An 11,331-nucleotide genomic window follows, 5' to 3' on the forward strand; every position below is an offset into this window, starting at 1 on the left:
TGTCTGTCTGTAACTGCAACTCAATCAAGCTTTCCAGCCTACACCACTGCCATCTCGGTGTAAGTAAACAATCTTTTAAAACTACCGCTACGCGTCCGTGCCTAATTCCAGCTCGACGGCCTTCCCTCTCCGCCCCCGCGTGCCCGGGCTGCTGGCCACAGCCCGCGTACAGCGCGAAAAAGGGCTCGGGTCGCTCCCGGCCCGCATAATCTAGTCCAGCGTTTCCCAACTGATATGCTGTGGCACACTGGTGTGCCATGAGGTATATCCAGGTGTGCCATGGCATTTTGTGCTGGAGCCATGCCCCACTCCTGGCTGAAGCCAGACCCCCCACCTGCTGCTGCTGCTGTGGACACAGACAGACAGGGAGCGTTGCTCCAGCCAGTTAGGGGGCATGGCTCCAGCCCAAAATGCTGTCTGGCTGGACATATACCACCTCTTCCCTTCGGTGTCTGGCTGGGTGTGCACCAGCCCTACCCCCGTTGGGGTCTGGCTGGCCCCGTGCCACCCTCTGCCCCCTCCCTGCATCCAGTGTGCCACGGTGCTTTTTTATTTAAGAAAGTGTGCTGTGGGTCAAAAAAGTCGGGAAACACTGATCTAGTCCAACCACTGCTCAAAGCAGGAACAGCCCAAACTAGATCATCCCAGCCAAAGCTTTGTCTAACTGGGTCTTAAAAACCTCCAAAAATGGAGATTCCACAACCTCTCTGGGTAACCCATTCCAATGTTTTACTACCCTCCTAGTGGGAACATTCTTCCTAATATCTAACCTAAACTTCCCTTGCTGCAACTTGAGACCGTTGCTCCTTGTTCTGTCATCTGCCATCACTGAGAACAGTCCAGCTCCTCTTTCAAACCCCGCTTCAGATTTGGAGGCTGCTATTTAATCCCCTCTCGGTCTTCTCTTCTCTAGACTAAATAAGCTCAGTTCCCTCAGCCTCTCCTCAGAAGTCATGTCCCCCACCCCCCTCACCATTTTTGTTGCCTTCAGCTGGACTCTCCCCAATTTGTCCACATCCTTTCTGGGGGGGGGGGGGGGGGTGCTCAACCATAACACCCAAACTCCAGATGTGGCCTCCCCAGTGCTGAATAGAGGTGAATAATCACTTCCCTTGACCTGCTGGCAACACACCCATCAATGCAGCCCAGTATGCCGTTAGCCTTCTTTGCAACAAGGACACACTGTTGGCTCATATTCAGGTTATTGTCCACTGTAACCCCCAGGTCCTTTTCTACAGAGCTGCTGCCCAGCCAGTCAGTCTCCAGCCTTTACTAGTGCATGGGATTGTTGTTCTGCCCTAAGTGCAGAACTTTGCATTTGTCCTTGTTCAATCTCATGAGATTTCTTTTTATCCAATCCTCCAATTTGTCTAGGTCACTCTGAATCCTAGCCCTACCCTCCAGAATATCTACTACTCTCCCCAGCTTGGTGTCATCTGTAAACTTGCTGAGTGCACTCTATGCCATCTTCCAGGTCATTGAAGAAGACGTTGAAAAAAACTATCCCCAGGACTGACCGCTGGTGCACTCCACTTGATACTGGCTGCCAACTAGATATCCAGCCATTGATTAGTGCCCTCTGAGCCTGATGATCCAGCCAGTTTTCTATCCACCGAAGAGTCCACTCATCCAACCTGTCCTTCCTTAGCTTGCTTGCAAGAATATTGTGGGAGACTGCATCAAAAGCCTTGCTAAAGTCAAGGCATATCATATCCACTGCTCTCTCATCATAGAGGGCAATTAGGTTGGTCAGACATGACTTGCCCATGGTGAATCCATGCTGACTCTTCCTAATCACCTTCTCCTCCAAGTGCTTAAAAATGGATTCCCTGAGGATCTGCTCCATGATTTTTCCAGGGACAGAGGTGATGCTGACTTCTCTATAGTTTCCTAGAACCCCCTTTTTCCCTTTCTTAAATATGGGCACTATGTTTTCCCTTTCCCAATCATCCAGGACCTCTCCTAATCACCATGAGTTTTCAAAGATAATGGCCAATGGCTCTGCAATTACATTGGCTAACTCCCTCTAACACCCTTTACTAACACTCTAATTTCCTCAGCACCCTCAGATGCATCCCATCCAGCCCCATAGACTTGTACATGTCCAGCTTTTCTAAATAGTCCCTAACCTGTTCTTTCACCACTAAGGGCTGCTCACCTCCTCCCCAAACTGTGCTGCTCAGTGCAGTAGTCTGGAAGCTGACCTTGACTGTGAAGACTGAAGTGAAAAAGGCAATGAGTACTTCATCCTGTCACCAGGTTGCCTCCCCAACTTGGTAAAGGACCCACACTTTCCCTGATCCTCCTCTTACTACTGATATACTTGTAGAAACCCTTCTTGTTACCCTTCACATTCCTTGCTAGCTGCACCCCCTAATCACATTTTCGCCTTCCTGACTTCATCCCTGCATGCCCAAGCAACGCTCCCTAATTGTTTGTCCAAGTTTCCACTTCTTATAAGCTTCCTTTTTATGATTTAGTTTACTGAAGAGATTGCTGCAGTGATCATAGGAATCATATGCAAGTAGGGCTGGAAGGGACCTCATAAGGTCATCTAGTCCAGCCCCCTGTTCAAGGCAGGATCAGCCCTGACTAAATCATCCCAGCCAAGTGTCTGTCTTACCAGCTTTTGAAAGTTTCCAAGGATGGAGACTGCCCAACTCCAGACAGCCTAGTTCCAATGCCTGACCACCCTTATCATTTTAACAAGTTATAGATAAAAAACAATCACATACTTAAAAAAATAAAGAATCTACTAACATATTTTAATTTTCTTTCAAAAAATAATTTATGCCTGGATTTATTTATTTTTAGTAGTGTATATAGAAGTAATTGCATAATAGCTCAAAATAAAATCTTACTCTTGTATTGTATTGTGTGGGGGGATGAGTGGAAGTGTGAGGGGGCAGGGAGCTTGTGCAGCAGACCACCCCTGGGCAGTATAGGGGCAGCCACAAGCCAGATCCAATCAACTGGCGGGCGGGCGTCCACCTAAGGGCCAGATTCAATCAGTTAGTGGCCCATATTTTGCCTAATCCCTGTTCTAGAAGGCAGAAACTTTTTCGTATTTTTGTTACATCCAGTTAACTTTGTTATTGTTCTGTGATACCCAATAAAACATCTCAACAGTTGAAAAGGATGTTTTATTAATAACTCCAGTAATTATAACGTTTGATACAAACAGCAACTTTTCACATTACATGGATATTACTGGGTAGGAGAGAGCAACATACTATTATATCCAGAGCAGGAGGAACATAATATGAACTGGGGTGGGAGTTATTTAATTCACTAGTTAAATTACAGGGTTGTGAATCTTTTGTAATTACTTGGTGCTTGCTTAGGCCAGTGATAATATAAGGGCAAGCTATAATTGATAGCTCAAAAGCTTTTACTTGCACTCAGCCATACAGAATAATTTTCCGCATAGGAGACAGAAAAAGAACTATTCATGTATATTCTATGTTAAACCAATACCATCTAATTTTTTCCTCCAAATAAGCTAAAAATTTCTCAAAAATATTACATTGTATTCCTATCAGTATAAACATCTGATCTGAGAAAAAAAATCTACAGCCCATGAAGTCCAATTGTTTCTTTAAAAATGCCCAAACGTAAATGAAGATACGTATTCAAATATAATTGTCTCAATACCTTTGGAAAGAACATCAACTGACACTGTCCCTTCCTGCTCCTAACCATATTGGATCAGGTACACTTCTCTAAAGCTGACTCCCAGGTTAACATAAACCTCAAAATCACTTCTCAGAACTGCCTCATCATGGTAGAACTGTGCTAATCGGAAGCCTCTGAATTGATTTGGAAAAGATTCAGCCCGATTAGGAGATGCGGCCATAGACTAAGCAGGCAGCAGTCCTTGAGGATGCTGGACACAGATGCCTCCAGCTAGTAAGTCTGTTTTGGTGGGCAGAACGGGGAGGGAAGGGACATGGGGATGGGGCAGGACAATGCCCCCACAGCAAGGGAGGGACTGGGGGTAGGACAAACTGCCCAGCCAGGGCAGAGGGGCGTGGTCAGAGCCATCCATAGGGGTGTGCGCGGCCTGGGAGTGGGGGGTGGTGGTTGCGGCAAGTGGCCAGAGCTGGTAGAGCAGGATGGCAAGCGATCAGAAGAGCAGCCAGAGCCGGCAACAAAGAGAGAGAGACAGAGACAGAGAGTGTGTGTGTGTGTGTGTTTGTGTGTGTGTGTGTGGCGGCGGGGGGGTGGTGAGCAGCGGGATGGCATAGACCTCACTCCTAGAGCCTTCCGCTGCCTGTCCAGAGCGCAGCCCAGCCCAGCCCACCCCATGCAGATCCCAGGGCACATACCCACTCTCATGCCCTCCTGGACCAGCGATGCGTGGCAGCGGGAGCCCCCCTCCCCGAGTCCTGTGCCCAGGGCCGTCCTGGGGGGCGGGGCAGGAGTGTGAATTGAGGCGACTGCTTTCCACCCCCCCACCCGCCGGCTCTGGCTACTTATCCCCCCTGCCGGCTCTGGCCACTCCTCCAGCTGCTTGCCACCCAGTGGCTCCACCCCCTCCCCAGGCCCGCACACTCTTAGGGACAGCTCTGCCTGCACCCCCCTAGACCCAGCCAGGCAGCTTGTCCCAGGCCCAGCCCCAATCCCTCCCCTGCTGGGGGGCTGATCTGCTCCTACACACCTGCCTTTCCTCCCCCGCTCCGCCCACCACAACACTTACAAACTGGAAACAGCCAGCTGTGCCTGTGGTGAGGACTGCTGCCTGTTTAGTCTATGGCCGAATCTCTGAAGTGGTGCCAAATCTTCGGATCCAATTTGGTCGAATCAAAATTGGGACAGTGATATGAATCACCAAATTGGCTGAATCCGAAGTATTCAGCCAATTGGCTGAAGTATTATATACTTCAGCCAATTGAAGTATATAATACTTGAAGTGGCAAGTATTATATACTTGCCACTTCACACAGGCCTACTACGCAGCACTGCATCCACTGAAATCAACACCAGTATAGCATAGCAATTTGAAAACTTCATCTGAGATCAAGGTGGAGTAGCTTCACTTCATTTGGTTTAACTGGATTTTAAAGCATTCCATATATTTTCCAGCACAGATCTGATATTCCTAGGGCAAAGAACACCACAGACCCAAGGCCAGCACACCCAGTCTTCAAAAGGAAACACTGCACTGTTCATAATGGACTCCTAATACAGGCATGCTAATGAACACAGAGAGGGAACAGAATATAGTAAATTAAAATTAAGTAGTATTTAATTTCTGCTAACATTTTCCAGCGGGTATTAGAGAAAGGAAATTGAAGGTTTCTATAAAGGTTTTTATCAATGTGTGCAATGTTTTTCATGAACACTTGCAAATTTTTGCATTGATTTTGTCCTTTTTACTAACACTTCATCAATGTTCTCACAACAAATTGTCTCATTTGGGCACTAGAGAGGCCTGTACTGCTGATGAAAAAAGTTCACCCAAAACACATTTGATTCAGTATACAGACATTAGAGATAGATGCCTCCCTTCTGGAAAGTAGGTGCTCTTAAATTAAGTCACCTAGCTCCATGCTTACTTATACCTTGCTACTTAGGCCTGTAGCAGGTAAAAACATCTTCCTCCATGGAGGACATCTGACATCTAGGATGAACATCTCTGGCTGCTGATCTCCAGCTACTTCATAGAGACATGTATAGGGATTGAAGTTACATGTACAGTGCTCCCCTTAATAGGAGGAAGTGTGCTTATTACTAGCTGGAAAGAAGAATACCGTTCTTTCACCATAACTTTTTTCACATGGACAAATATTTAGGAAGTCTCACAGATTTGCAATAAACTGCTTAAAGACCTTTGGAAATGACTTGTGCTGGTCATGACTAATCTATTTGTTGGCTGCCTTCTAATTTTTTAAGACTGTCTGGAAAAAAACAATTAATGTATTTGATTTACTATTTAGTGACATTTTGTCTTCAACATACATGCACAAAATTCACAGAAATCTGTAAACTTTGTTCTACAGTATGTAATTAAAACACGTCTGACTACACAGCTGGTTCTATTCTCTTTACTGAAGTTTTCTCTAAATTATTAGTTACATAGAGCCATAGAAATAAATCCCGGTTTACAACTAAAAATATTTCTGTTTTCTATTCTTTAGCCAATGTCTAGTTCAGATTACCAATGCTTTTCAGTACCATTGTTGACTTCCACCAGAATCCTTTATTTTATTTTTTTTAACCTTTCATCTTACAAAAGGAGAAGAAATTTCCAATGGGAAAGTCTGTTCTGTCTTCAGTACATGCTTATACCATAATTTCCATCAACACTAATGGACATCATGCAGTATATTCATGGGAACAATAGACCTCTCAAGCTTTTTACTAAAATTCACTATCTCTGCCAATGTACAAAAAAGCACACACAATTATAGCTTCACAAAGTTAGAACTGCAGCTAAGGAGGAGGTTGTCTTCAGTTAGAGTGTTTGCATGCATTTGGGAAACCAATATGAAGAATGAGAACATAAAAGATAAAAAGCAAACAAGAAAACACATTAGATTAATTACCTACGTAACTCAAACTTGGATGAGAAGATTCAGTTTTATGGTACTTAATGGGCATCTGAATGAGTTTAAGACAAGCTCATTCTTTAACTGAAACCAGGAGCAGAATATAAAGTGAGGGGGAAAAAAGGTACTAGATAACTTGATCTATTAGTGATTAAATTATTTATACCTCTGCATTACTGAATAAGACCCCAGATCTTGCTTTAATTTCAGCCCCTTGCCATGTCATCACTGCCATCTTCATAATCAAAGCTAACTTAATTCTGTCATCAGCATTCCTTAAACAGAAGAGTCAAATGCACATGAGCCATTACTTCCTTTCATAACAGACCCTAGTGCCTATGGAGCACAATAGCCTCTGCTTGTAGCCTGCCTTGCATAACACTGATTATACTCTTGATTTTAAAACTCTGATGTCTCATGCAGTATATTTTGCATGTTATCTGGGCACAGCATCTCTACAGACACAACACAGCAGGGGTGTCAAGATTCAACCCACAGGGCCTTAGCATCTGACCAACAGTACTTCCTGTGAATCTTGGACTGGACGGGACCTGTATGCTGTATGCAGTGCAGGGGGCTGAAGCCAGCACTAATCCAGGGTGAATGCTGCATACAACACCCAGGCCAAACAATCCTCACATGCCAGATATGGCACACCGGGCTAGTCTGCAGGTCCAGTTCAGCCTGCAAACTGGGCCTGCACCCCTCATCCAATCTGTGAGGCCTAATGAGTTGAACACCCCTATAATACAGTATACAAAATAAAAACAACTGCAGTTTGAACAGAAGGTCAGATTGGAGGATTGACAGTGCAGCAAACAAACAAGGGCCATAAAAAATAAGTCTTTCAGCCTGCATCTACTGGTTGATTCACCTTCATGCTACTTTGGCAAGATGGGAGTATATAAGGGCAAGCGTCTCTGATACTGCTGCAATCACGTACGTAAGTATTATAGTGCATTACAATTCTACCCAGAAAGGAGGCAACAGTAGAACAAAAATCTGACTTCAGTAAACAAACCATTAAGCTTTGATATTTTTATACCACATGATGGAACTTGACATGTACAGTACTCGGGAACAGAGGAACTATCAGCAAAATTGTGTGGGACTCAGCATTTCTTTCCTAAGAAATTTTGTTTACACAGACCCTGAAGAATGAAGTTCTATTTGATGGTCTCGCAAACATACCATGAAAGTGTGTTAAAATCATATGGACTGACAGTTAGCAGAGGGAGAAAGAATGGAGGAATTGCATGGAGGAGAGAGTCTACTTTTTATGATTTAAAGAAAAGGAAGGAGAAAACAATCATTTTACCTGTTTCATAGTTCCAAATGAGATGCACCAAGTGACTTGGTGACAAAAACGACTTTAATATTCTGTTTTCAGTTAAACAACACTTTACTCCTTGGGGGAACACAGGCACTCATCCACAACAAACACCCCTATATTTGAGTAATCATTTAGCTTTATGTCCAGCCACCTCCTCACAGGAAATGAACAAAAATGCATTCCATTAAATACAAAACCAAAAAGTAAATTAGGATGCATTTAGTCTCAGATTGGGGTTTTATTAACATGGAGTCAAATGTCAGGACTTTCTAGCTACAACTGGCCACATTTGCATATTAAATACCAGGTATCATTCAGCAATCACAGGTCAAAATAATTACTTTATTTGGGTGGGGACAGGAAAGCTTGGATTTCAAGGAATTTTGCTGTAGGCAAGATGACAATTTTGCTACCAATGAAGGTACTGAAGAGTATTCAGAATGGTATACAGCAGCAATTCTCAAACTTTCTGGCCAAAAAGCACCCCTCCATAACTTTTCTGAACTTAGTGGCACCCCAGTTGAGAATTACTGAGTTACATTTAAATTCGAAAGAGTTGTGGAGGGAAACTTTGAGGCTAAAAAAGTTGAGAACTGCAAAACCGTCTGATGTCAGGCGAGGGCAGTGACAGTAAAAAACTCACCCTGCTGTTCCTAGATCTCTGCACCATCTGCCCTCAAGTCTGTACCTGAGAAGCCAAGGCAGTCCTCAGCACTGAGGCTGATCCTCTGGTATTGTCTCATGCTACTGACCAGAACCAGCTGAGCCCACAGCCTCTTCCCATGGCCCTGGGACCATAGGAGTACAATCTGCACTGAAAACCACAGCTCCAGCCCCACGTCCTCCTGCCTGTCCGTAATGGAGCAAGCTGATCAGAGTGTAGGGGTGGAGGTTGCGGGGCATGGGAGGAGGAACCAGGGGCTGACAGGCAGGGGAGGGCAGCAGGAGTCCCCAGAAAAGCAGCCACAGGCACCACTGGGGTAGCTGGGGCAGCACAGGGTGCCAGACAGGGGGCATCCTGAAATACCTGCCTCCTCACACTGGGGCCAGACACCATGGCACCCTTAAAGGGCTCTCATGACACCCTGGTGAAGAATGACTGGTATAAAGGAATATTACATTACTTTACATAACAGCTGTCCATATACACAAGTCAACAAAATTAGGTGTGTCTTAGATAATGCAGCTTGGCTCAGCCTGTACAGAGGAATCAAGCAGCATCTTAAGCATGGTACCAACTTGTGTTTTACTTCTGGGACCAAATGCATCCCTGCTATAACTCTATTAATTTCAGTAGTATTAACCTGGTTTCAGAACTATAATATAGTATTTGGTGTTGTCTATAAAGGAAAACCAAATTATTACAGCATAGTCAGCACACTGTTGTGGAGACAGTTCAGTCTCTTGACACTGGACAAGACTGAAATGGTCTGTTAGGCCCGCAAGGCCTAGCCTTGACAAGAGTGTATTTACAGAGTTAACACCTGCACACAGGATATACAATTATGCAATTTGTTTTTCTGTGAAAAGTCTGAGAAAACAGCTTATTAGAACACATTCCACCCATATTGGAAGTAGAAGGCTCCTGGTACCAATGAGTAGAGGATCTGGAGAAGACGACATAATACAATGTGTATAAAAATCAGAAACTTGTTTATGAAAAACAGAAACTTGTCTAACTGGTGGCTATGTGACTAAAGGACTATAAATATCACCACCTTGAAAAAAAAAATTCTTCCCTGATCCTGATTGCGTCTGAAGATTGAAAAGATCAAAACTCCTTTCAAGGAACCAGCCTGCTCTGTGACACCTGGCCAGCTGACAGAGAAGTGGATTCATAGGACTGGTAATCTACATATATAATTGAATTGCTTGCTTGATTGCTAAAACTATATCTATATGCATACCAGTAGTTGATACTTTGTAATGCTCAATAATCTTATACAGCCAAGCAGATGCTGCTATTAAGTTTGATTTTAGGATTACTGCACATACAAAATTCCCTCTCCCACCAGCAGGCAAAGAAATTAGTATAACACACCATCATTATAACAAACCACTATGGGACTGGGAGAAAAGAGGGTGTTCACTGTAATAGGGTTAGTCAGTTTGCTAGCAAGTAATAGCAAAACACCTGGTTCCTGCTAAAAAGCTGTTAAAAGCTGCAGTTAAATGGAAGTTATACCATGTTTTCGTTTTGGAAGCATTAAATCAACCCTTTGTTCACTTTTTTCTGTTCAGCTATGTAACAAACCACTGCAATGCTTCAACACAAACTAAACACTATTTTACTTATACCTCGACACAGATTCACTGAAAAGTTAAGAATTAAGAGATACTCTAGGGAAGAAAAAACAAACAAACAAACACTAACAAAGTCAAAGTTAGCTCACCTTTCCATCATAACGCTTCAGAATAAATTGATCAAGGCCGAGATCTGTAAGACAGGGAAAAACAACAAAAAATAAAGTTTTGAAACAGTCCTTGAATACAGAAGTCAGTTTCATGGCTTTTAATTTTTGTCAGATGTACTTCAGATTATCTGAAGGATAACAAAAAAGCACAAAGAATGCGTTCTCCACATTTTTTTCTTTAACTAATTAGGGCTCAGTTCATAGCACTGTAGAAGTAAATACTCTCTTACCAATAAAAATATCTGGCAGGAACAGCTGCAGCATAACCACCCTCATTGTGCTCCAGCAACATTTCAACTACTGACCTTGAAGTAAAAGGATTTCTAACCCATTATCAATCCTAATCCACACAGTCCTATGTAAATGCAAGATGATAATACTTCAACAGGTTGTAATGACACTGTTTTTAGTTTATAAAGTATCCTTTCTGAATGGATTAAAGGGCTCTAGAGTCTTTAAAATGAAACCTGAAGTGTCCTTCCAACAAATTACTGTGGCAGACCTCAACCAGAAATGAATTTTGCTCTTAAGGGTTATAAAATAGCATATGAACAGTCTTAGACTGGAAAAGGAGAAACACGGGTGGCTGCATTCAAGAGTAAGAAAGTGTTATAACTAGCAGGTTTTTATCTAGGCATCATACTGTCACAAAACATTAAGACGATTTTTTTTTTAAAGACAAAGAATATTGATGGTGCTGAGAAAAAGACAGTTCATTCAATATCTACAGTCCAAATTCTGCATATACTACTGAATTATAATTTATCACACTGGGTGTATTAACAAGGCAGACCTATAAATGATCTGTCTAATAATAATAATAAAAAATCATAATCCATTCTGTAAAGAGGAAAATGGAACTCTTCAATGGTTGGGGCTACAGAGATTTTCCAATAATTCACACAGATTTTTTTAACCGAATTTGGGTAAAAAATAGCTTTTACCAAAAAAAATCACTTTTTAGCCAGTGTATATAACAAAAATCAAACCTTCCAGTTAACTTAATTGGCAGAAAGGAGGAAAGGGGGGGGGG

At 43.1% G+C, this 11,331-nt stretch overlaps 1 protein-coding gene across 1 annotated transcript in view; it reads right to left on the minus strand.

Moving 5' to 3' along the window:
* Window positions 1–11,331, minus strand: part of LOC102377998 (calcium uptake protein 1, mitochondrial-like) — a 134,935-nt gene that overhangs the window by 30,090 nt on the left and 93,514 nt on the right. Inside the window, exon 5 of the mRNA XM_025214162.1 lies at window positions 10,278–10,321. Coding sequence (XP_025069947.1) covers window positions 10,278–10,321 — 44 coding nt within the window. The remainder of the gene's footprint in view (window positions 1–10,277; window positions 10,322–11,331) is intronic.

The sequence above is a fragment of the Alligator sinensis genome, unplaced genomic scaffold, assembly GCF_000455745.1.
Source record: "Alligator sinensis unplaced genomic scaffold, ASM45574v1 scaffold1274_1, whole genome shotgun sequence".
NCBI classification, from domain to species: domain Eukaryota; kingdom Metazoa; phylum Chordata; order Crocodylia; family Alligatoridae; genus Alligator; species Alligator sinensis.